Raw genomic sequence first — 26,783 nt, 5'->3', positions numbered from 1 at the left:
CACCCTCCAGCAACCCTCAGTTTGTTTCGTGAGATTAAGAGTCTCTTAGGGTTTGTCTCCTTCTCTGGTTTCGTCTCGTTTCATTTTGCCTCCCTTCCCCTATGATCCTCTGTCTTATTTCTCAAATTCTTCTTATCAGTGAGATCATATGATAATTGTCTTTCTCTGATTGACTTATTTCACTTAGCGTAATACCCTCTAGTTTCATCCGCGTCATTGCAAATGGCAAGATTTCATATTTTTTGATGGCTGCATAGTATTCACACACACACACACACACACACACATACACATACACACATATCACATCTTCTTTATCCGATCATCGGTTGATAGACATCTAGGTTCTTTCCATAGTTTGGCTATTGTGGACATTGCTGCTATAAATATTCAGGTGCATGTGCCCCTTCAGATCACTATATTTGTATCTTTAGGGCAAATACCTAATGCGATTGCTGGGTCGTAGGGTAGCTCTATTTTCAACTTTTTGAGGAACTTCCATGCTGTTTTCCAGAGTGGCTGCACCAGCTTGCATTCCCACCAACAGTGTAGGAGGGTTCCCCTTTCTCCACATCCTCACCAACACCTGTCATTTCCTGACTTGTTAATTTTAGCCATTCTGACTGGTGTGAGGTGATATCTCATTGAGGTTTTGATTTGTATTTCCCTGATGCCGAGTGATGTGGAGCACTTTTTCATGTGTCTGTTGACCATCTGGATGTCTTCTTTGCAGAAATGTCTGTTCATGTCTTCTGCCCATATCTTGATTGGATTATTTGTTCTTTGGGTGTTGAGTTTGGTAAGTTCTTTATAGATTTTGGATACTAGCCTTTTATCTGATATGTCCTTTACAAATATCTTCTCCTTTACAAATATCTTAACTCTTTCCTTTGCTGTGCAAAAGCTTTTGATCTTGATGAAGTCCCAATAGTTCATTTTTGCCCTTGCTTCCCTTTCCTTTAGCGATGTTCCTAGGAAGAAGCTGCTGCGGCTGAGGTTGAAGAGGTTGCTGCCTGTGTTCTCCTCAAGGATTTTGATGGATCCCTTTCTCACATTGAGGTTCTTCATCTATTTTGAGTCTATTTTCGTGTGTGGTATAAGGAAATGGTCCAGTTTCATTTTTCTACATGTGGCTGTCCAATTTTCCCAACACCATTTGTTGAAGAGGCTGTCTTTTGTCCATTGGACATTTTTTCCTGCTTTGTTGAAGATTAGTTGACCATAGAGTCGAGGGTCCATTTCTGGGCTCTCTATTCAGTTTCATTGATCTATGTGTCTGTGTTTGTCCAGTACCATACCGTCTTGATGATTACAGCTTTGTAATAGAGCCTGAAGTCTGGAATTGTGATGCCACCAGCTTTGGTTTTCTTTATTTGTTCTTCCAATCCATGAGCATGGAACGTTTTTCCATTTGTGTCTTTCTCAATTTCTTTCATGAGTATGCTATAGTTTTCTGAGTACAGACCTTTTGCCTCCTTGGTTAGATTTATTCCTAGGTATCCTATGGTTTGGGGGACAATTGTAAATGGGATTGACTCCTTAATTTCTTTCTCTTCTGTCTTGTTGTTGGTGTATAGAAATGCAACTGATTTCTGTGAATTGATTTTATATTCTGAATTTTTGTATGAGTTCTAGCAGTTTTGGGGGGAGTCTTTTTGGTTATCCACATATAGTATCATATCATCTGCAAAGAGTGAGAGTTTGACCTTTTTGCCAATTTGGATACATTTTATTTCTTTTTGTTTTCTGATTGCTGAGGCTAGGATTTCTAGTACTATGTTGAATAGCAGTGGTGATAGTGGACATCCCAGGTATGTTCCTGACCCTAGGGGAAAAGTTTTTCCCCATTGAGAATGATATTCGCTGTGGGTTTTTCATAGATGGCTTTTATGATATTGAGGTATGTGCTGTCTATCCCCACACTGTGAAAAGTTTTGATCAAGTAAGGATGCTGTACTTTGTCAAATGCTTTTTCTTCATCTTTTGAGAGTATCATATGGTTCTTGTTCTTTCTTTTATTCATGTAGTGTATCACACTGATGGATTTGTGGATGTTGAACAAAACTTGCAGCCCAGGAATAAACCCACTTGGTCAGTGAATAATCTTTTTAATGTACTGTTGGATCCTATTCCCTAGTATTTTGGTGAGAATTTCTGCATCCATGTTCATCAGAAATAGTGGTCTGTAATTCTCCTTTTTGATGGAATCTGTGTCTGGTTTTGGAATCAAGGTAATGCTGGCCTCATAAAATGACTTTGGAAGTTTTCCTTCCATGTCTATTTTTTGGAACAGTTTCAGGAGAATAGGTATTAATTCTTTTTTAAATTCTGGTTGGGGGGGCAGTAGATGGTGGAGAAGTAGAAGGCTGAGATGACATCAGGTAGCAGGAGATCAGCTAGATAGCTTATCAAACCATTCCGAACACCTACAAATCCAACAGGAGATTGAAGAGAAGAAGAGCAACAATTCTAGAAACAGAAAATCAAGCACTTTCTGAAAGGTAGGAATGGTGGAGAAATGAATCCAAAGCGATGAGAGGATAGCCTGCAGGGAGAGGGGCCAGCTCCCGGCAAGCAGCAGAGCAACGGAGCACAAAATCAGAACTTTTGAAAAAGTCTGCTCCAATGAGGACCATCACTCCAGAGGCTAAGCCGGGGTGAAGCCCATGCAGGGACAGTGTGGTCTCAGGTCCCGTGGGGTCACAGAAGGATTGGGGCTGTCTGAGTGTCACAGAGCTCACAGGTATTAGAGCAGGGAAGCCGGCTACAGAGACGGAGCAGAGGAGTGAGCTCTCAACTCGGGGTTACCTTAAATCGTGATCCATGGCAGAGGCCACTGCTCTGTTATGAGGGACTCCACAAGATCCAGGGAGACCCTCCTGGAAGTGCTCAGGGATCTGTGGGGCTCAGAGACTCCAGGTGGGGCTGGATGTCAGGGAAGAGACGCTTGGTCACAGGCTGGGTGAGCTCAGAGCGCAGGCAGAGGCCAGGGAGACGGGAGTGACTGAGCGCTTTTCTCTGAGGTGCGGGGCCCCAAGCTCTCCAGGCTGGAGACCGCCATTTTCATTCCTGTCCTCCAGAACTCTACGGAAAGCATTCAGGGAAAAAAGGCTCACAAAAGCAAACCCAAGCGGATTACTTAGCCAGGCCCCTGGTTAGGGCACTGCAATTCCACCTCCAGCAAAGACACCTGAGAACCACTACAACAGACCCCTCCCCCAGAAGATCAACAAGAAATCCAGCCAAGACCAAGTTCACTTACCAGGGAGAACAGCGGAATTCCAGAGGAGGAGAAAGCAAAGCATGGAATACATGGCTTTCTCCCCATGATTCTTTAGTCTTGCAAAGTTAATTTTTTTAATTTTATTTTTTCTTCTGCTATTTAAAAAAAAATTTTACCCTTTACTCTTTTAACATTTTAAACTAGTTTATCTTGACAATATCTTTCATTAAAAAAATCTTTTTCGAAACTTCATTATTATAGTCATATTTTATCCTTCATTGTATCTAACTTTATTTTTTGTATACACATAAGGTTTTTTCTTCTAAAAAAATTTGGGGTACAACTTCTTCTAATAGATCTAAATACACCCTAAATCTATCACAGGGCTTTGTTCTAGCCTCCAGCCTGAGTAAATTCTCTCCACTTTCTTTTTCTTTATTCTCCCAACCAACTGATCTTATCAACTCCTTTTTTAGAAATTTCTTAAAAAATTTTCATCTTTATAGTCATATTCCATTCCTTCATTATGTTTACCCTTATGTGTGGTTTTCATTCTTTAAAGTTTTGGGAGGTAGTTTCTTCTAAGAGACCAAAATACTCCCAAAATTAACTGGGTGACCCTTTTCGATTCACCAGTCTAATATACATATATTTTCTTTTTTATATTTTTTCTTAATTTGTTTTCTTTTTTAAAATATTTTTTCTGAACTTCTTTTTCCCCCTTTCTTCCCCCCACAATTTGGGGCTTCTTCTGATTTGGTTAAAGCACATTTTCCTGGGATCTTTGCCACCCTCTTAGTATTTTATTTGCTCCTTCATAAATTCTTACCTGGATAAAATGACAAGGTGGAAAAATTCACCACAAAAAAAACAGAACAAGAGGAAGTACCGAAGGCTAGGGACCTAATCAATATGGACATTGGTAATATGTCAGATCTAGAGTTCAGAATGATGATTCTCAAGGTGCTAGCCAGGCTCAAAAAAAGGCGTGGAAGATATTAGAGAAACCTGTCTGGAGAAATAAAAGAACTAAAATCTAACCAAGTTGAAATTTTAAAAAGCTATTAATGAGGTGCAATAAAAAATGGAGGCTCTAACTGCTAGGATAAATGAGGCAGAAGAGAGAATTAGTGATATAAAAGACCAAATGACAGAGAATAAAGAAGTTGAGCAAAACAGAGACAAAGAACTACTGGACCATGAGGGGAGAATTCGAGAGATAAGTGATACCATAAGACGAAACAACATTAGAAGAATTGGGATTCCAGAAGAAAAAGAAAGAGAGATGGGAGCAGAAGGTATATTGAAGAGAATTATTGTAGAGAATTTCCCTAATATGGCAAAAGAAACAAGCATCAAAATCCAGGAGGTGCAGAGAACCCCCCTCAAAATCAATAAGAATAGGTCCACACCCTGTCATTTAATAGTAAAATTTACAAGTCTTAGCGAAAAAGAGAAAATCCTAAAAGCAGCTTGGGACAAAAAATCTATAACATACAATGGTAAAAATATTAGATTGGCAGCAGACTTATCCCAGAGACCTGGCAGGCCAGAAAGAACTGGCATGATATATTCAGAGCACTAAACGAGAAAAACATGCAGCCAAGAATACTATACCCAGCTAGGCTATCATTGAAAATAGAAGGAGAGGGTGCATGGGTGGCTCAGTGGGCTAAAGCTTCTGCGTTCGGCTCGGGTCATGGTCCCAGGGTCCTGGGATTGAGCCCCGCATCGGGCTGTCTGCTCCAAGGGGAGCCTGCTTTCTTCTCTCTCTCTGCCTGCCTCTCTGCCTGCTTGTGATTTCTATCAAATTAAAAAAGAAAGAAAGAAAGAAAGAAAGAAAGAAAGAAAGAAAGAAAGAAAATAGAAGGAGAGATAAAAAGCTTCCAGGACAAACAAAAGCTAAAAGAATTTGTAAACACCAAACCAGCTCTACAGGAAATATTGAAAAGGGTACTCTAAGCAAAGGGAGAGCCTAAAAGTAGTAGATCAGAAAGGAACAGAGACAATATACAGTAATACTCACCTTACCGGCAATACAATGGCACTAAATTCATATCTCTCAATAGTTACCATGAATGTAAATGGGCTAAATGCCCCAATCAAAAGACACAGGGTATCAGAATGGATAAAAAAACAAACCCATCAATATGCTGTCTACAAGAAACTCATTTTAGACCATAAGACACCTCCAGATTTAAAGCGAGGGGAAAACAATTTACCATGCTAACGGACATCAAAAGAAAGCTGGGGTGGCAATCCTTATATCAGACAAATTAGATTATAAACCAAAGACTATAATAAGAGATCATGAAGGATACTATATCATACTCAAAGGGTCTGTCCAACAAGAAGATCGAAGAATTTTAAATATCTATGCCCCTAACATGGGAGCAGCCAACTATATAAACCAATTAATAACAAAATCAAAGAAACACATTGACAATAATACAATAATAGTAGGGGACTTTAACACTCCCCTCACTGAAGTGGACAGATTACCCAAGCAAATATCAACAAGGAAATAAAGGCTTTAAATGACACACTGGACCAGATGGACATCACAGATATATTCAGAACATTCCATCCCAAAGCAACAGAATACACGTTCTTCTCTAGTGCACAAAGAACATTCTCCAGGAGAGATCACATCCTGGGTCATAAATCAGGTCTCAACTGGTATCAAAAGATTGGGATCATTCCCTGCATAATTTTAGAACACAATGCTCTGAAGCTAGAAATCAATCACAAGAGAAAATTTGGAGAGAACTCAAATACAGGGAGACTAAAGAGCATCCTTCTAAAGAATGAATGGGTCAACCAGGAAATTAAAGAAGAATTGAAAAAATTCATGGAAACAAATGATAATGAAAACACAACAGTTCAAAATCCGTGGGACACAGCAAAGGCAGTCCTGAGAGGAAAATATACAGTGATACAAGCCTTTCTCAAGAAACAAGAAAGGTCTCAAATACACAACCTAACCCTACACCTAAAGGAGCTGGAGAAAGAACAACAAAGAATGCCTGAACCCAGCAGAAGAGAAATCATAAAGATCAGAGCAGAAATCAATGAAATAGAAACAAAAAAACAATAGAACAAATCAATGAAACTAGGATCTGGTTCTTTGAAAGAATTAATAAGATTGATAAATCCCTGGCCAGACTTATCAAAAAGACAAGAGAAAGGGCCCAAATAAATAAAATCATGAATGAAAGAGGAGAGATCACAGCCAACACCAAAGAAATACAATTATAATAAAATATTATTAGCAACTCTACGCCAACAAATTTGACAATCTGGAAGAAATGGATGCATTCCTAGAGACATATAAACTACCACAACTGAACCAGGAAGAAATAGAAAACCTGAACAGACCCATAACTAGTAAGGATATTGAAACAGTCATCAAAAATCTCCAAACAAACAAAAGCCCAGGGCCAGATGGCTTCCCAGGGGAATTCTACCAAACATTTAAAGAAGAATTAATTCCTACTCTCCTGAAACTGTTCCAAAAAATAGAAATGGAAGGAAAACTTCCAAACTCATTTTATGAGGTCAGCATCACCTTGATCCCAAAACCAGACAAGGATCCCATCAAAAAAGAGAATTACAGACCAATATCCTTGATGAACACAGATGTGAAAATTCTCACCAAAATACTAGCCAATAGGATCCAACAGTACATTAAAAGGATTATTTACCACAACCAAGTAGCATTTATTCCAGGTCTTCAAGTTTGGTTCAACATCCGTAAATCAATCAATGTGATACAACACATTAATAAAAGAAAGAACAAGAACCATATGATACTCTTAATAGATGCTGAAAAAGCATTTGACAAAGTACAGCATCCTTTCCTGATCAAAACTCTTCAAAGTGTAGGGATAGAGGGCACATACCTCAATATCATAAAAGCCATCTATGAAAAACCCACCACAAATATTCTCAATGGAGAAAAACTGAGAGCTTTTTCCCTAAGGCATGGCAGGGATGCCCATTATCACCACTGCTATTCGACATAGTACTAAATGTCCTAGCCTCAACAATCAGACGACAAAAAGAAATTAAAGCCATTGAAATTGGCAAAGAAGAAGTCAAACTATCACTCTTTGCAGATTATATGATACTATATGTGAAAAACCCAAAAGACTCCTCTCCAAATCTGCTGGAACTTGTACAGGAATTCAGTAAAGTGTCAGGATATAAAATCAATTCACAGAAATCAGTTGCATTACTTTACACCAACAGCAAGAGGGAAGAAAAAGAAATTAAGGACTCAATCCCATTTACAATTGCACCCAAAACCATAAGATACCTATGAATAAACCTAACCAAAGAGGCAAAGAATCTATACTCAGAAAACCATAAAGTACTCATGAAAGAAATTGAGGAAGACACAAAGAAATGGAAAAATGTTCCATGCTCATGGATTGGAAGAGCAAATATTGTGAAAATGTCTATGCTACCTAAAGCAATCTACACATTTCATGCAATCTCTATCAAAATCCCATCCATTTTTTTCAAAGAAGTGGAACAAATAACCCTAAAATTTATATGGAACCAGAAAAGACCTCAAATAGCCAGAGGAATGTTGAAAAAGAGAACCAAAGTTGGTGGCATCACAATTCCAGACTTCAGGCTCTATTACAAAGCTGTAATCATCAAGACAGTATGGTACTGGCACAAAAATGGACACATATATTAATGGAACAGAATAGAGAATCCAGAAATAGACCCTCAACTCTATGGTCAACGAATCTTCGACAAAGCAGGAAAGAATGTCCAATGGAAAAAAGACGGCCTCTTCAACAAATGGTGTTGGGAAAATTGGACAGCCACATGCAGAAAAATGAAACTGGACCATTTCCTTATACCACACACGAAAATAGACTCAAAATAGATGAAGAACCTCAATGTGAGAAAGGGATCCATCAAAATCCTTGAGGAGAACACAGGCAGCAACCTCTTCAACCTCAGCCACAGCAGCTTCTTCCTAGGAACATCGCTAAAGGAAAGGGAAGCAAGGGCAAAAATGAACTATTGGGACTTCATCAAGATCAAAAGCTTTTGCACAGCAAAGGAAAGAGTTAACAAAACCAAAAGACAATTGACAGAATGGGTGAAGATATTTGTAAAGGACATATCAGATAAAAGGCTAGTATCCAAAATCTATAAAGAACTTACCAAACTCAACACCCAAAGAACAAATAATCCAATCAAGAAATGGGCAGAAGACATGAACAGACATTTCTGCAAAGAAGACATCCAGATGGTCAACAGACACATGAAAAAGTGCTCCACATCACTTGGCATCAGGGAAATACAAATCAAAACCTCAATGAGATACCACCTCACACCAGTCAGAATGGCTAAAATTAACAAGTCAGGAAATGACAGGTGTTGGTGAGGATGTGGAGAAAGGGGAACCCTCCTACACTGTTGGTGGGAATGCAAGCTGGTGCAGCCACTCTGGAAAACAGCATGGAGGTTTCTCAAAAAGTTGAAAATAGAGCTACCCTATGACCCAGCAATTGCACTACTGGGTATTTACCCAAAAGATACAAATATAGTGATCTGAAGGGGCACATGCACCCGAATGTTTATAGCAGCAATGTCCACAATAGCTAAACTATGGAAAGAACCTAGATGTCCATCAAGAGATGAATGAATAAAGAAGACGTGATATATATATATATATATATATATCATGACGTTATATATATATATATATCACGTCTTCTTTATTATATATATATCATATATATAATATTATATATATATCATATATATTATATATATATCATGACGTTTTATATATATATATATATATCATCCATCAAAAGAAATGAAGTCTTGCCATTTATGACAATGTGGATGGAATTAGAGGGTATTATGCTTAGTGAAATAAGTCAATTGGAGAAAGACAATTATTGTATGATCTCCCTGATATGAGGAAATGGAGATGCAATGTGGGGGGTTTGGGGGTAGGAAAAGAATAAATGAAACAAGATGGGATTGGGAGGGAGAGAAACCATAAAAGACTCAATCTCACAAAACAAACTGAGGGTTGCGGAGGAGGGGGGTAGGGAGAGGGTGGTGGGGTTATGGACATTGGGGAGGGTATGTGCTATGGTGAGTACTATGAAGTGTGTAAACCTGGCAATTCACAGATCTGTACCCCTGGAGCTTATAATACATTATGTGTTTATAATAATTTTTTTAAAAATTACTAAAAATTTTTAAAAAGGAAAGGAAAAAAAAGTCTGGTTGAAGTCCCCTGGGAAGTCATTTGGCCCTGCACTCTTATTCTTTGGGAGATTTTTGATTACTGCTTCTATTTCCGTACTGGTTATGGGTCTGTTCAGGTTTTCTATTTCTTCCTGGTTCAGTTTTGGTCATTTATACATCTCTAGGAATGCATCCATTTCTTCCAGATTATCTAATTTGCTGGCATATGGTTGCTCATAATATGTTCTTATAATTGTATTAGGTGTTGGTTGTGATTGCTCCTTTTTCATTCATGATTTTTTAAAAAATTTGGGTCCTTTCTCTCTTTCTCTCTCTCTCTCTCTTTTTTTGATAAGTCTGGCCGGGGGTATATCAATCTTATTCTTTCAAAGAACCAGTTCTTAGTTCTGTTGATCTGTTCTATTGTTCTTTTGGTTTCTGTTCCATTGTTTTCTGCCCTGATCTTTAGTATTTCTCTTCTCCTGGGTTTAGGCTTTATTTGCTGTTCTTTCTCCAGCTCCTTTAGGGATAGGATTAGGTAGTGTATTTAAGACCTTTCTTGTTTCTTGAAAATCATTGTATTGATATATACTTTCCTCTTAGGACCATCCTTTGCTGCATTCCAAAGCTTTTGAACAGTTGTGTTTTCATTTTCATTTGTTTCCATGAATTTTTTTAAAAGTATCCTTTAATTTCCTGGTTGACCCATTCATTCTTTTTTTTTTTAATTTTATTTATTTGACAGAGAGAGAGATCACAAGTAGGCAGAAAGGCAGGCAGAGAGAGAGAGAGAGATAAAGAGGGTGGAGGAAGGAGGCTCCCTGCCTAGCAGAGAGCCCGATGTGGGACTTGATCCCAGCACCCTGAGACCATGACCCGAGCTGAAGGCAAAGGCTTAACCCACTGATCCACCCAGGCACCCCGACCCATTCATTCTTCAGAGGGATTCCCTGTAGGCTCCATGTATTTGAGTTCTTTCCAAATTTCCTCTTGTGATTGAGTTCTAGTTTCAAAGCACTGTGGTCCAAAAATATGCAGGGAATGATTCCAATCATTTGGTTCTAGTTGAGGCCTGATTTGTGACCTGAAATGTGATCTATCCAGGAGAATGTTCCATGTGTACTAGAGAAGAATGTGTATTCCATTGTACTGGGATGAAATGTTCTGAATATATCTGTGATGTCCATCTAGTCCAGTGTGTCATTTAAAGACTTTATTGCCTTGTTGATCTTTTGTTTAGATGATCTGTCCATTCAGTGAGGGGAGAGGGTTAAAGTCCCCCACTATTATTGTATTATTGTTGATGTGTTTCTTTGATTTTGTTATTAATTGGCTTATATAGTTGGCTGCTCCTATGTTAGGGGCATAGATATTTAAAACTGCTAGATCTTCTTGATAGATGGACCCTTTAAGTATGATATAGTGTCCTTCCTCATCTCTTATTATAGTCTTTGGTTTACAATCTAATTTGTCTGATATAAGGGTTGCCACCCCAGCTTTCTTTTGATGTCTGTTAGCATGGTAAATTGTTTTCCACCCCTTCACTTTAAATCTGGAGGTGTCTTATGGTCTAAAATGAGTTTCTTGTAGACAGCATATTGATGGGTTTTGTTTTTTTATCCATTCTGATACCCTGTGTCTTTTGATTGGGGCATTTAGCCCATTTACATTCATGGTAACTATTGAGAGATATGAATTTAGTGCCATTGTATTGCCTGTAAGGTGACTATTACTGTATATTGTCTCTGTTCTTTTCTGGTCTATGTTACTTTTAGGCTCTCTCTTTGCTTAGAGGACCCCTTTCAATATTCCCTGTAGAGCTGGTTTGGTATTTGCAAATGCTTTTAGCTTTTGTTTGTCCTGGAAGCTTTTTATCTCTCCTTCTATTTTCAATGATAGCCTCGCTGGGTATAGTATTCTTGGCTGCATATTTTTCTCATTTACTGCTCTGAATATATCATGCCAGTCCTTTCTGCCCTGCCACGTCTCTGTGGATAGGACTGCTATCAATCTAATGTTTCTACCATTGTAGGTTACAGACCTCTTGTCCTGAAATGCTTTCAGGATTTTCTCTTTATCTCTGAGACTTTTAAGTTTTACTATTAGATGATGGGGTGTTGACCTATTTTTATTGATATTGAGGGGGAGGTTCTCTGTATCTCCGGGATTTGATGCCTCCTTCCTTCTCCAAATTAGGGAAGTTCTCTGCTAAAATCTGCTCCAACATACCTTCTACCCCTCTCTCTTTATTCTTCTTCTGGGATCCCAATTATTCTAATATTGTTTCATCTTAGAGTATCACTTGTCTCTCAAATTCTCCCCCTTGTGATCCAGTAGTTGTTTATCCCTCCTTATCTCAGCTTCTTTATTATCTATCATTTGGTCTTCTATATCACTAATTCTCTCTTCTGCCTCATTTATCCTAGCAGTTAAAGCCTCCATTTTTTTATTGCACCTCAATAATAGCTTTTTGACTTGATTGGATTTTAGTTCTTTTATCTCTCCAGAAAGAGATTCTCTAGTGTCTCCTATGTTTTTTTTGAGACCATCTAGTATCTTTATAATCATCATTCTGAACTCTAGTTCTGACATTTTACTAATGTCCATATTGATTAGGTCCCTGGCAGTCAGTACTACCTCTTCCTCTTTTTTTTTTTTTTTTTTTTTTGGGGGGGAGTTTTTCCATTTTGTCATTTTGTCCAGAGAAGAATAGATGAATGGGGGAACAAAATGCAAACAGGGGAACAACCACCCCAGAAAAATATACACTAAACAAATCAGAAGAGACCCAAAACCAGTGGTGGGGGGTGAGGAAAAAAAGGAATATGATCAGACTGGTGAATAGAACAGAGCAACACACTAGATTTTGGGTGTCTTTTGGTCTGTTAGAAGAAATTGTCTCCCAAAATTTTAAAGAAAGACATATATACAAAAATAAGGGTAAATATGAAGAAGGATGGAATATGACTAAAAAATGAAAATTAAAAAAGATTTTTAAAAAGGTATTATTAAGATGTTAGTTAAAATAGGAAAGAGGAAAAATTTTAAAAAAATAGAAAAAAAAATAAAGAAAATTTTAAAATTTTGAAAAACGAAAGAATCATGAGAAAAAGGCCAAGAGGAATTCTATGTGGTGTATTCCCCTAACTCTGGAGTTCAGCAGCTCTCATTGATTGGTGAACTTGGTGTTGGCTGGATGTTCTTGCTGATCTCCTGGGGGAGGGGCCCAGTGCAGTGATTCTCAAATGTCTTGCCTGAGGCAGAATTGCTCCACCCTTGCCAAAGCAGGCTAAGTAATCTACTAGGGTTTGCTCTCAGAGCTTTTGTTCCCTGGAGGCTTTACATACAGCTTTGGAGGACAGGAATGAAGCTGGCGGCCTCCTAGTCTCTGGCCTTGGAGAAGCCAAGAGCTTGGAGACCCACTTCTCATTGAGACCTCAGAGAAAAGCAGTCAGTCCCTCCTGTTTCCCTGGTCTCCAGCTGCTGTCCATGCTCACCCAGCCTATGACCAAGCATTTCTATCTCTGGTGCATGGCTCCATTTGGAGTCTCCAAACCCAGCAGATTCCTGCCATGTGCTCCCACGCCACTCCTCCGAGGGGGAGGAAGATGAGTCTCCCTGGATCAGCTGCTTGTGGAGTCCCTTCTCAAAGGGTAGTGACTTGACTGTGCCAGGTATCATGGTTTAAGGTAACCCCAAGCTGAGAGCTCACTCCTCAGCTCTGTCTCTGAGCTCCGGCTTCCCCACTCTGATATCTGCCACATCAGGCACCCCCCCCCATCTTTCTGTGTCCCCACGGGTCCTGATACCACATTGTCCCCCTGAGGGCTCCACCCCCACTTAGCCACTGGAGCCACATCCCTCCATGGAGCAGACTTCTAAAAGTTCTGATTTCATGCTCCACTGCTCTGTCACTTGCTGGTAGCAGGCTGATGGAGGCTCCCTCTCCATGCGGTCTGTCTTCCCAAATATTGCCTTGGATTCACTTCTCTACACTTCCTACCTTCCAGAAAGTGGTCGTTTTTCTGTTCATAGATTTGCTGCTATTCTTTTCTTTGATCTCCTGTGGAGTTTTTAGGTGTTCAGAATGGCTTGATAACTCTCTAGCTGAATTCCTGGGACCAGATGAAGTTCAGGTCTCCTGCTCCTCCACTATCTTGCCCGCCACCCCCCCCCCCCTAGGGTTTCTTTTCTACCTCCTTAACTGGTTTTGGTATTCAAGTCCTGGCTGCTTAAAAGAATGAATTGGGGCTCTCCATCTTTTTTATTTACATAACAATAACAGAAAGTGTTAAATGTCATTAAATTCATCTGATTTTTGATGCATTAAACATCATTATAACATCATACCATAAAATGCATAAAACACAAACATACCATTCAACAAAATTATGAGGCAAACACCCACATCACCACCACCCACTCAATAAAGAGAGAGCAGCCAGCACCCGGGAGCCCCCAGTCCTGTCCCCTCTTTCTCCCCAGGTAGATCCATTCTGACTTCCTCTTCTCTAGATTTGCCCCTCAAAATGGAAGCATCCCCAAAGAACAGTTTCACTGAAGCCTGGTTTTGAATTTCCTTCTGATGCAATCACACTGTGTTATTTTGTGTCTTAATTACTACTGATGAAATAGGCCTTGCTGCCCAAATAGGTCATCCTTCCCCCACTTTCTTTTTGAGAGAGTGTGCAATTATGGTGAAGGGCAGAGCGGGGAGAGAGAGAATCTTGAGCAGACTCCCTGATGAACGCAGAGCCCAACACAGGGCTCAGTTTCACAACACTGAGGTCATGACCTGAGCTGAAATTGAGTCTAATGCTTAACTGACTGAGCCACCCAGGTGCCCCATTTTATTCTTCAAGATTCTTCATGATTCTTGGCTCTGACCTTCCATGTGAATTTTAGAATTTGCTTGTCAAGTTCCACAAAAACCTGATTGGGATTTTAAATGGGAATGCCTTCAACCTGTAAATAGTTTTGAAGTCTACTCATATCCTATTGCTGCTGTAACAAATTATCACAAACAAAAAACAACACAAATTTATTAACTTCAATTCTGGAGGTCCGAGGTCTGAAAGTGTCTCATGGGGTTAAAGCCAGGGTGTCAGTGGGGCTGTGTTCCTGCTGGGGACTTTGGTGAGAATTTGTCTCTTCCTTTTCCAGCTTCTGAAGGCAGCCTGCATCCTTGGCCCATGGCCCCTTCCTCCACCTTCACAGCCAGCAACCACAGACTGGGTCCCTCCCACACTACTGCTTTCTGCTTCTCATTCCTCTATCCCCTTCTTCTACTGTTAAGGACCATTGTGATTACACTGGACCCACCTGATGGTTCAGGGTAACCTCCCCATTGTGGTCAGTGGATTAGCAACCCTAATTCCATCTGCAAACTTAATCCCCTTTGCCATGCAACTTAACACAGTCAAAGGTTCTAGGGACCATGGACATCTTTGTGGGGAGCTATTACTCTGCCAACCACAGGGATTATTAACATCTTGACACAGACATCCATTCTATGACAAGGACGTACCTCCCCTGCTTTAGGTCTTCCCTGAACATCCTCCATAATGAGGCTTTGTGTATTTTTTAATCCCAGGTACTTCATTTTTTTGGGGGGGGGTACTGTTGTCAATAGTTTGTAGTTGGCTTAAGGGTTATTCTTTTTTTATCATAATTTTTTTTTTTAAGATTTTATTTATTTATTTGACAGAGAGAGACCACAAGTAGGCAGAGAGGCAGGCAGAGAGAGAGAGAGGGAAGCAGGCTCTCTGCTGAGCAGGGAGCCCGATGCGGGACTCGATCCCAGGACCCTGAGATCATGACCTGAGCCGAAGGCAGCGGCTTAACCCACTGAGCCACCCAGGCGCCCATTTTTTTTTTTATCATAAATTAATGTTTAATTTTATCAAACACTTTACCTGCACCTATTGAACTGATGATCATAAATGTTTTCCTTCCTTACTCTTTTTAAGGCAGTGGATTAGATTAACCCATTTTCCAGCATTAAACTGATTTTGTCTAAGATTTAACCTTAGACCCAAGGTTATGTCCTTTGTATACATCCCCACTTCCCCTCTGATTTTTATTTAGGATCTTCACATCTATGGCCATCAGTGAGATTGGCCTATAATTTTCCTGTTTCATATTGTTTTGAGGAAATGCTGGTCTCACAGATGAGTCAGGAAATGCTTCCTATTTTTCTGTTCTCCAAGAGAGTTTGTTCAATTCTCTTTTCTCCCAGTGAGTGTTGGGTAGAGCTCTCCTAATAAGGCCATCTGGGCCCAGAGCTCTGACGGGTTCTGGCTCTTTAGTAGCCATAGGACTGCTCAGATTTTTTCTTTCTTTTTGGGTCAGCTTTTGTCCTCTAGGAACTTATTCATGTTAGTTTACACTTTCAAGTGCACTGGCACAAAGTCACTCCCAGCATCCCTCACCCCCTCCGGAGTTTTCGGGTAGCTTGGACAAGGACAGCCCCTCTTGGGTGGCTGGAGCTCCGGGGGCATGGGTGGCCTAAATGCCCCATGAGGTGGCATAGGTCCTGCTTAAACTCTTTCATGTTTGAGAAGCTGCAGTAATGTCTTTTGTTGCCTTTTTATCTTGATCCAACTTCTTAGCAGCTTTATTCATTTTTTAAAAGAACGAACTTGTAGTTCTGCTTTTATTGAATGTTTGTTTTCTATTTCTTTCCTGTCTGCTATTATTTCCTGCTATGCTCTTAGGCTTCGTTGTTTTTTTTTCCGATTTCTTGAGATGGATGATTAGCCCACCGTTCTCAGTCTTTCTCTTATATATACTATACTAAACATCACATACATATGAGTTAATAGCGGGAGGGCTTGCAGACAACCTTGTCCCAAGCATTGCTGGGAACAGAGGCCCCCCCTCTACACTGCAGATGACCACTCTGTCCGTCCCACAGGGGCTCTGGAGGCTGCAGCTGGGCCTCCGGCGATGGCAGTGAGGATGGGAAAGGCTGTTGGATCCGAGGTCTCCTGGAGGGAGGCCAGGCTGTGGATATGGGTGTTGGCAGTGAGGGACGGGGCATCAAGGGTGCCTCCAACAGCCCTGGCCCAAGCCCTAGGCCACGGCAGTGCTCTTTATTCAACGCAGGTGAGAGGCCAAGCTCCAACTTGGGCTGATGCCCACCAGTCCTCCAAGGGGGAGCTGGGTGATACGGGAGAGGGACAGGGGAGAACAGCCCTTGAAGGCAAGAGGGGGTGATCCAGGTGGGGCCAGCAGCACAGATGGGGAGGCAGGTGTGTGGCAGGTGCCCACTGTGGGAAAACAGGGTGCTTCCTGCCCAGGCGCCCCCTGCCATAATCCCCTCTGTGGACCAGGTAGTGGTTCTCAAACTCCAGCACATGCATGAATCACGTGGAACCTATGAACTCTCCTTGGCAGGTCAGGGTAGATCTGTGAATGTGCATTTCAGGTGAGCTCAGAGGGGACACTGACGCTGCTGCTCCGAGGATCACACTCTGAGGGAGACCATCGGGCCGGCGTGGGGGTTGATGGGAGCCCCACACCTGCCCCTGCTCACCCAGGAGGAGTCGACCACGTGCCGCATCAGAGGGAAAGCAGGCAGCACCTTTAAGTAATGGAATTTAATGTAATCATGACATTAACATAGACAGGGTGGTGGTAGGGTGAACCAGCACAGATGGGGGTGACCTGTGCCCCCAGCCCTCTGAGGCCACCACCTCCTTGGTGGGACAAACACTGATATGGCTGAGTGACAGCATCGCACGGTGTGGCGGACTCTGGGAGAGCATCTCCGTGAGGCCTCAGTGGGGGTGAGGGGAGGCCAGGAGCCCCCGAGGAGGAGCCTCTGCCGCAGAGGCGCGGGCCGGGGTCAGGCCAGGCATGGGAGGGAACCCAGTGTCGCGTGGGCCTCGCTGCGGAGGAGGGCACTGTGCCCTCACTAAGTGCTGCCCGAGAGCTTCAGGACAAAGGGCGGGAGGCACGGACAGTGGGGTGCACGTAAACAACAACGAACAGATGGGACAGAAACTAGGAACATTCATGAACCTAGAACATTCAACAGAACAGCAACCGAACGGTGGCCCAGTCGGCCTGGCCAGAGGCCGCGTGCAGCCAGTGGCTGGGTGAGCGTCTCCCCATCTTTTTGGTGCCTGGGGGCTCAACAGCACAGAAGGCTGTATTTGATCTCTAGAGGGAAAGATTTCATTTCCTTCCCCTCAAACTGACTCAGGGGGCAGAGAGACAAGACTTCTCGAAGATGAGCCTCATCTGGGAGAAGGGACCCAGAGACGAGAGTGGCAACGGCAGAGCAGGTGTGCCTGGAAGAGGAGGGGTCCCCGGGAGGAGCCGGAAGGGTGGCCGGTGGCCAGGGGTGCCCCCCCTCCATCCAGCAGGCTTGGCAGGTGCTTCCTCCTGGTGCTTCCGCCAGGAGCCCCAGCGCCGGGGCCGGGGGGCGCTGGCTGCAGGGCCCCTCACTGGGTCCGAAGCTGGTAATCTACAATCAGGGAGGGAAGCATTGGTTTTCTGCTCTGTACCTGGGTCGGGGGTGGGGGGAGTCCCCTTCCCCAGACCCAGGGGCTGCTGCACACCCACCGCCCTCTCAGCCATGCGCACCTCCGTTCTGAGTGATGTAGCGAACCCACGGCAGGGCCTGGTAGCCGCTCTTCTCGATGATCTTCAGGTAGCGCACCTAGGGCACAGGCAGCAGGGCGTATATGCGCTGTCCCCTCCTTGTCCTCCCCCCCAACCCCCTCCCAAGGCCAGGGAGGGAAGGCTGTGCCGAGGACCAGGACAGCACAGGCAGAGGAGGAGACGGGTGGGGCGGGGCCTGTCACTTGCGGATGCCAAGAGAGGGAGGAGTCACTGTGGAAGGGGTGGGAGAGAGCTGGAGGTGCACCCTCAGGCCCTGCGCTCCAGCAGACTCCTGGGGAGGGGGGCCCGGCCCCTCATAGACTTGCCATGGAGATGCCTAGGGAAACAGGCCCTGTGGTGCCAAGTGTGTGGCCAAGAGAGGCTTGGACTCGAGTTCTGGGGGTCAAACGAATCTCTGAGCTTGGGGCTAAAGCGCGGGGTCAGGTCTGAGTAGACAGGTGTGGAGAGAGGCAGAAGCAGGGCAGCACCGCGGCGCCCCGGCACAGGCTGTCTGGCACCCTCGCTGAGGCGGTCATCTGCAGCTCTCTGAGCCGGGACGGACAGCCGGGCCTGGCCACGTCTGCTCCGGGGCCTCGGCGACCCCGGCCGTACGCACCTGGATGCCAGAGGTAGTGAAGTAGGGGATCTCAAACTTGACGCTGATCGGGGGCTTGCCCTCCTTGTCCTCCGCCTCCACGCTGGGCAGGCCGAAGTGGGCCCGCATCAGGTACTCCTTGCCCCCCTGCGGGAGCACACGAGCAGAGACGGTCAGGCGGACAGCTGCCCCCAGAGAGTTCCAGGTTGCTGGCCCGGCCAATGAGCCCCTTCCTGCGTGGCCGTGGTCACCCAGAGTCTTGGCTCCTCCAGCATACGTACACTCACCCAGGCCTCACGGACTGTCCGGTCAGCCGTGCCAGGGGAAATCCGTGAATTCCAAGCATCAAGAGAGTTTCACAAACTCTCAGGGAGGGCAGACTAGTCGCTGCAAGGAAGCCTAGCCCGATAGGCCTCAGGAAGGAAGCGGGGGCACAGAGCACCAAGACAGACAGTGCAGGTGCCTCTGTAGGACTCGGGCTCTCCGGCCCAGGCCAGAGTCCAAGTGAACACCCCAACATGTCCAACGTCCGGTCAGCATGTGTAAGCAACGGGGGAAAGGTCCAAGTGAGGGACGGTGAACAGAGGGAGGTGACAAAAGAGACTGGGGTCGGGGGCTGACGATGAGCTGGACTGGAGTCCTGCTCCCAGAGGGCTAGGATGAGGGCAGCGCTGGCCCCGGAGGCTGAGCAGTGGCTCTGGAGATGGGGCCTGAGGCAGAGTCAAGAAGAACCGGAAGCCCAGTCCTGCATGGGAGGAAGGCATCGTGCTCTGGTTGTCCAGGGGTCCGGTGTGCCTTGCCTACAGCAGTGGGGAGCAAAGACAGCCCAGCTCTGGCCACACCAAGGACCATGTAGGCCTTGATCCCCGGGCTCCTGGAAGGAGTGGCTGCCGACCAGATGCCTCCACCCCGAGTCGTGGGCTGTCCTCGCACTTCTCGGGTAGAGCAGAGCTGCGCCCCAGTTCCCCAGGGCGGCGCTCAGGCTCCCTGCCCTGGGACAGTGCCAGTCTCTGCTCACCACCCCTGGGGCCAGCGTGAGAGTGGGGACTCCGTACGAGTCAGGCACATGTGCTGAGTAAAGACTCTAGGACAATGAGGGGAGAAAAATGGGGTCCTAACAGCAGACAAAGCAGGTGGCAAAGGAATAAAATCAGCTCCACCAGCCTGTGTCCGAGACAATAACCAGACCCCAAATCTGGGCCTTACGAAGACAAAAGGGAAAATGAAAGCAAAAGCACCTGCAGGGGGCAGGCCCTCCCGGCGGGGCGGTGGAAGTGGGCTCCCCTACCCTGGGTCCATCATGTCCATGGGTCTGATTCTCCCACGAACGAGGCAGGCCTCCAGGATGGCTCACAGCCCAAAACACAGCTCTGTGCTGGAACAGCAGACAGAAGATCCCCCAGCAGGAGGACCAAGCAAAACAGAGTGGGGGCTGCTGTCACCAGGGAGAATTCAGGGCAAGAAGGGAGGCCAGGCCACGGTCCTGGAGGCTGCAGTCCTGTGTCCAGATGGAAGGGATCATAGTCCCGAGTGTCCACAGCATGAGCTAACACGGCCGCAACCTCTGTTAAGCAGACGCTAGACGACGGGCAGAGGGCACCAGAGGAAGGCAGCGCCAAGCGGGCAGACCTCGAGGGCTCCCTACCCCGTACCAGAAGCCTCGTCCTCCTATCAAGTGCACCTGCGGCATTTACAAACTCGGACCTTCTGTTAGCACACGACAAACACGCCGAGAAATCCCAGAAGTAGAAACAGTCCAAACAACACTCTCTGGCTCCAGCGCTCCGCAGTGAGGACAGATGAAAGTCAGAAGGCCCGCCCCTTAGGGACTTAGGAAAGAACCATGGGGTGCTTGGGTGGCTCAAGTGGTTGAGCGTCTGACTTGTGATTTCAGCTCAGGTCACGATCTTGGGGTCCCGCACTGGGCTCCGCACCCAGCAGACAGAATGCTTGAGATTCTCTCGCCCTCTGCCCCTCCCCCCATGCTCCTGCACGCTCGCTCTAAAATTAATAAATACATCTTTAAAAAAAAAAGAACGATAATCAACTCTATCCAGTTACAGATTTCTAGATGAGCAAGTCAAATATTACGTGTCAGAAACTATGGGTTACCCAGGTAAGGCAGGGCTCAGAGCAACATCTATGGCTTAAATACTTGTATTAATATAAAGTTTAAAACAAGATAATCAAATGAAAATATCTAACTTGAAAAATTAGAACAAAAAAAGGATGAAGAAATTCAAATCAAAGACTTGTAAAAGACAAAAATATTACAACAAAATTAAAAAGCAAACCTGGAAAATAAAAACAAAAAGATAAGCCGCTAGGCAGCCTTATCCAGGGAACCAGAAGGCCCAAAGACACACCAGAAGAAAGAATATGGAAGAAGTAACTTTATAGGTGAATGGGAGGGAAAAAAAGACCACTTTCGGGGCGCCTGGGTGGCTCAGTGGGTTAAGCCTCTGCCTTCGGCTCAGGTCATGATCTCAGGGTCCTGGGATCGAGCCCCATGTTGGGCTCTCTGCTCAGCAGGAAGCCTGTTTCCCTTCCTTTCTCTCTCTGCCTGCCTCTCTGCCTACTTGTGATCTCCATCTGTCAAATAAATAAATAAAACCTTAAAAAAAAAAAAAAAAAAGACCACTTTCTCCAACTTTGCAGACAACGGCGAAAGTCTGCTTAGGATGGATCATGTTGAAGGGAAATATGATTTACCCAGTCTCCGACAGAAATGGAAACTCTGAATGACCCGATTTCTACAGAAGAGATGAAGAAAGTAGTTGAGATCTGGAAGGTCACATGGCCAAATTCTATCAACCTTCTCAAGAACAGACGACGTCCTGGCCACTTAACTGTTCTGCAGCACGGAGACGGGACACAGAGTACTTACAAAGCAGGCTTAACACAAACACTGGCAGACAGTACACCGAAAAAACAGCCTCATCAAAGTGAAACAGGTCATCAAAGTGAAAATGTCACATACAATGTTACTGATAGAATCCAATGGTGCACGGAAAAGGAAAGATCAGGCGGAGTTTGCCAGAATGCAGGGATGGTCCAGCTCCACCCACGGACAGACCCGAACTGAGACACGCTGAAGGGGCACCTGGATAAGTCTGTCACCCATTTGTGTCAAAACCGCGGTAAAGTGGGGCTGGGTCAAATCCACAGCCCAGCGCAGTGTCGGACTTGGAAGGGACACCTGACTGGCATCTCCGGGTTGAGGCAAGACCAGGTGGCCAATGTCCACCGCGTCTTACAGGTCCCAGAGACAGCAGCCAAAGCAAGGAAGCGCCAGAGCCACCAAATGCCTGAGAAGAGCAGAGGAGAAGGGAAAACTGTATTTGGCTGAAATGATACGAGAGGATATCGAAAACCCACAGGAACTCAAAGAACAATGACACGAAAGCAGACACCCAGTAAGGAACCAGGGCAGAAATTACCATGCAAATAGCGGCTACCCACTGGAGGGCACAGCCGAAGACCAGACCCCACTCACTAGGACGCTGACTTAAAGCTCATCTTAATGAGAAATGTGCAAACTGGCAGGAGCCTTGGGGGCTCCTGACGGTTGGGGGGCATTCTGCGGCTTTCACCTGGTTCTGGACACACGGATGTATCCCTGCTGAGGAAATTCCTTGAGCTGTCCACATTTCATCTGTCTACTTTTCTACATGTTGTACTTCAATGAAAGTACTTTTTAAAGCAAGAGAGAAGCTATGTGAGGTACATAAGGTAAACGTGAAGACAGTTCCAAAGCACTGAGGTGACACTGGCACAAAGCCTCATAAAGGTGTTTGCACTTCCGAATTGACTTATAAATTTAGTGCCAACAAACTGATTCTAAAACTTGTAAGGAACACCGAACAAGTAAGCAAGCAAGAATCACCAGGAAACAAACAAGTGATGTGTGTATGGGGGGATGGGAGTAAGTTCAGGTGGGGTGGGCCTGGCCTTATCAGATGTTAAAACAGAGAATAAAGCCCTGAGTTAAAATATGGCCTTGCTGCATGGACAGAGAGACAACAGGACATTCAGAAAGACTTCTTTCGCTGTGTGAAAATCTGATATTTAATAAACATGGCATTTCAAACCACTGGGGAGAAGACGGACCTTTTAGTAAACGATATCCAAAAATTGGATAGCTATTTGGAAAAAGATAAAACAGAACCTGCACCTCCCCCCATTTATCAGACCCAGCTCTGAAAGTACCTAAAATCTAAGGTGAAAACTGCCACCACACAGGTTCCAGAAGTAAATATGGAAGAATTCCTTTACATCTGGGAATAGTAAAGCATTTCAAAGCATGACTTATAATTCAGATGTTATAAAAGGAAAAGATCAAGAAATCTGACATTAAATAATAATGAAACAAAGAATTAATTGAATCAAAAAAGGTCACACAGCAAAAACTACCAGAAACAAAGCCAAGAGAAACATTAAAGGGGGGAAAACCATTTGCAACTTACAGCAAAGAAAAAGTGCTCGTTTTGCTTATATAGAAAGAACTCTTGGAAACGAAGGAAATGACCAAACCTGACAGAAAAATGAGCAAGAGGTGGCTGCTAGAGCTTCCAGAGAAAGAAACGCAAATGGCCCTCAGACATGAGAAAAAGTGCCTCATCTTGTTTAAAAGAAGAAAATGGTGGCGGGCCATGGCCGGCCCGGGAGCACACATCCGCCTTCAGGCCCTGTGGGCACGACTGGCTGCACACCCGGATTCCAGTGCTGAAAATCCTGAACACAAGCCAGGCAGCTGGGCCAGCCTGAAGTGTTCTACGTTCCTGGAGCTGGTGCTGGATTCCTGAAACCCACGCTGCTCAGGCCGCAAGGCAGTCTGGTCCCTCAAGGGAAGCTGAGTTCTGAACCAGTGTCAGAGAGAGGGCAATGGGGTTGAGGGTGCTGCCCGATGCGGAAGATAGGCCGTTCATGCACAAGCGGCCTCTCCCAGCTCCAGCTTCCTCTTCCTCTCTTTGCTCAGCCAGCCCCTCAGCTCTGTCCACCGGCCTCCCAGAATCCCCAGGTGCGGATCACAGCCCCATGCCCCATTTCGAGGCTGCTGCACTGTGGTGGCGACAGGGAGCAGGTGCGGTGTGCCTGGAAGTCAAGGGGCATCCCACTGAAAAGGGCACTCACCGGGAAGGACTTGATGGACCACACGATCTCGCTGTTCTCGGGGACCCACTTGACACTCCCCACTGTCGTCTTGAACTTGGGGGAGTCGGCATCGTTGGGCACGGGGATGTGGATCTCCACGTTGTTGGCTGTCGATCGCCGCTTAAACTGGCTCTTGGCCTGGAGATGAGGCCGGTGCGGCCAAGGTTGTGGAAGGCACAGGTGAGAGCCCAGCCCCACCCAGCCTGTTCCCACCAGGGCCCTACACTCCTTGGCCTGGCCTGTGGGCCCCACCAAGCCGACCCCCAGTCCTCTAGGCACAGCTCACACCCTCTCAACCACCTGAGATTCTCCCTATGCCCTCCAGTCCCTTTGACCGTCAGGGCTCCCCGTCCTTCCCTCTGGCTCACAATGAGGCAGCACGAGCATCAGTCACAGGCCTTATCTCCCAGGATAGGGAGCACAGAGGCATGGGGCCCCTGCCCTGCTTAGGACCCTGTGCCAAAGGCCCCGAACAGGCGGGGTCATCCACCAGCCCCCTCTCTTTCTGCCCGCATCCCCAGGCTAACTGTGTGCGGGCCGCACGCGCACCTTGATCATGTACTCGATGCGGCTGTGGGAATGCTTCTCAATCACGGACTCGATCCATATCAAGGGCTTGACCTGTTGAGGAGAGTGAAGGTGGCACTCACACATGGTCATTTTACACAGGCCTATCTCACAGAGGGGAAACTGAGGCCCAGGGCAAGGGACCATCTGCCCGGGTGTGAGCCCAGCGTGCCAACACCCAGGGCTATCGAAGGAGTCCACAGCCAGACTGGGATGGACAGGGAGACCAGGGGGTCTCCGTGAAAATGCAGAACACATCACTGGGGCTGCTTAGAATGGGGTCTGGCCCCTTAGAAAGTGCAGCGCCCCGGGCTGTGGAACATGGGCTCTGCGGAGTCTGGGCGGGGGCCTGCGGGCACACTCACGTGCGTGTTGAGGCGGTACGACATGAGCTCAAACTCGCCATCTGGAGGGATGAAGGAGATGGTGCGGTCGTTCTCGAAGCGGGAGAGCCGCACACACTGGTGGAATTTCACGTCCTCCAGCTCCACGGACTTGCTTTTGCCACCTGGGTGGGGGGGCAAGGGTGAGGGCGGGACAGATCCTAGGCCCTCTGGGTCTCTCTGTCAGCGACACTCCCATTGTTTGGGGCTTACCCCTGGCAGAGCAGAGCTGCCTCTCCAATCTGTGGGTCACGATGGCCAAGGGGCTCGGGTTCCCGGGCAACCTCCCGTCCTTCCTTAGCCCCTCGGAAGCCTCGTCGCATCCCGACACTGGGCACATGCTGAGGGCAGGGCTGGGTGGCCTGGTTCAGTCTGAGTCCACAGCAGCTAGGCCAAGGTCTAGCCAGGGCTGCCACTCAGGAACGTTTGCTGAACGACCAGTAGACCAGGCTGGCAATGCACACGGACGGCTCAGGGCTCCCAGGGTGCCCTGGCCCCATCATCATCCCTTGGGTTCTGGGCTCCTGTCTTGATTTTCTAACCCTCAGAGGAGCTGTGCAGGCTGGGCCCAGCCAGAGACAGGAGCCGCCCTGATGGCCCAACACTGGAGAGACCCTCAGTTCTGCTGCTGCGGAGGTAGGTCTGACAGTGCGGCCATGGCTCCTGTGGCTGGCGGTCTAGTTTGCAAACACAGAGCCTCAAGAAGCCAGGCCCCTGGGGTCTCCCACCACATCCAGGCCAGATGGGAGAGCTAGAGCCACTGTGTGTGGCCTTCCAGCAGCCCGGACCACATGCCCCATGCAGGGGCAGAAGCTCCGCAGGGAGGGGAAAGAATAAGGCCTAACCTTGAGCCCACTGCTCCTTCCAAGATGGTATAGGGCGGGGTCGCGGACCTGCTGCATGACCCTCCCGGAACTTAACATCTAAGGCACTGGCCCATGTTCTCTGGCCCATGGGGCGGTGAGGGGACTTGACTTTAGGATCTTCGCTCTTCCGTACTTTCTATGTCCGGGTATTGATTTGTTTGTTTTCACAGCTGTCTCGTATATAACGTGAAAATGTGTCTGAAGCAAGTGCTTGAGATCTGCGTGTTCCCTCATGCAGCTGACTATCCCCTCGGCTCTGCTCTGAGCTCAACAGGAGGCCCGCTCCAGCCACAGGGACGCAGTGGGGTTGGCGGGGTACTCACGGCCCGTGTTGTCAAAGAGGACCTTGTCGTTGAGGCCCAGGCGCAGCTCGGGCATGCCGGACAGGAAGACCCGCATCTTGATGGAGCCAACGATCTCGCTGCGCAGCACGTTGCCGTTGGCACTGACCTGGGGGATGGCGAGGCGGGTGTGATGGGACGTCCCCACTCACCAGCTGCCCCTTCTCCATGCCCTTCTCGCCATCCCGAGCTGGGCGAGCCTCACCTGCCTCTCATCCAGCCTCTGTGCCAGGGCCTCGGGCCACGCGGGCAGGCCTCTTTCGGGGCAGGCCATACTTGCTTTTCATCTACTTCTACTACTTCCTAAAGATGGGGTTTCCAGGACCATGACCCCTCCCTGCTCCCTGGGGGTGGCCTGAAGTCTGGTACCACCGATCCAAAATAACAGTGCATTTACACAGGTACGGTAACTGACTGAGCCCTTTCTCTGCTCCGGGTGAGGCTCTGCGCGCCTCAATAGCCTGCAGGCCAGGGTTCTGACTCGGGCAACCCTCTACCTCACATGCACACCAGGAAGCAACTGAGCGCAATGAGACAGTCACGGCAGGCCAACAAGCAAGCCCTGAGACTGTCCTGAGAGAGCCAGGCTGCTGCAATGCCTCTTGACACACAAGGACACTGAGGCACAGAGCAGAGGCCACGTGCTGGCTGGCAGAGGTACTGGGGCCACAGCTGGGACTGCCACCCCATATCAGCATGTCCACACACACAGGTGTGAACACAGGGGCCCAGAGAGGCCAGCCACACTCCCGTGGTGCAGGGCTGCCTCTCTTGGCAGAGGAGGAGGAGAACCCGTCCAGCCTTTAACTGGAG

At 46.4% G+C, this 26,783-nt stretch overlaps 1 protein-coding gene across 2 annotated transcripts in view; it reads right to left on the bottom strand.

Moving 5' to 3' along the window:
* Positions 1-17,040: 17,040 nt before the first annotated feature.
* Positions 17,041-26,783, bottom strand: part of AP1M1 (adaptor related protein complex 1 subunit mu 1) — a 28,398-nt gene continuing 18,655 nt past the window's right edge. The window contains exons 6-12 of one of the 2 annotated variants that reach the window (XM_032314544.1): positions 25,953-26,079; positions 24,746-24,888; positions 24,363-24,434; positions 23,793-23,951; positions 18,681-18,806; positions 18,047-18,122; positions 17,041-17,927 (exon numbers count right to left, since the gene is read on the bottom strand). In XM_032314544.1, the coding sequence (XP_032170435.1) occupies positions 17,905-17,927; positions 18,047-18,122; positions 18,681-18,806; positions 23,793-23,951; positions 24,363-24,434; positions 24,746-24,888; positions 25,953-26,079 (726 nt within the window). In that variant the 3' untranslated portion in view covers positions 17,041-17,904. The other variant, XM_032314535.1, reaches the window with a different exon arrangement.

The sequence above is a fragment of the Mustela erminea genome, chromosome 1, assembly GCF_009829155.1.
Source record: "Mustela erminea isolate mMusErm1 chromosome 1, mMusErm1.Pri, whole genome shotgun sequence".
Lineage (NCBI taxonomy): Eukaryota > Metazoa > Chordata > Mammalia > Carnivora > Mustelidae > Mustela > Mustela erminea.
The sequence above is the reverse complement of the archived record's forward strand: the minus strand, read 5'-3'. Positions and strand labels throughout refer to the sequence as shown.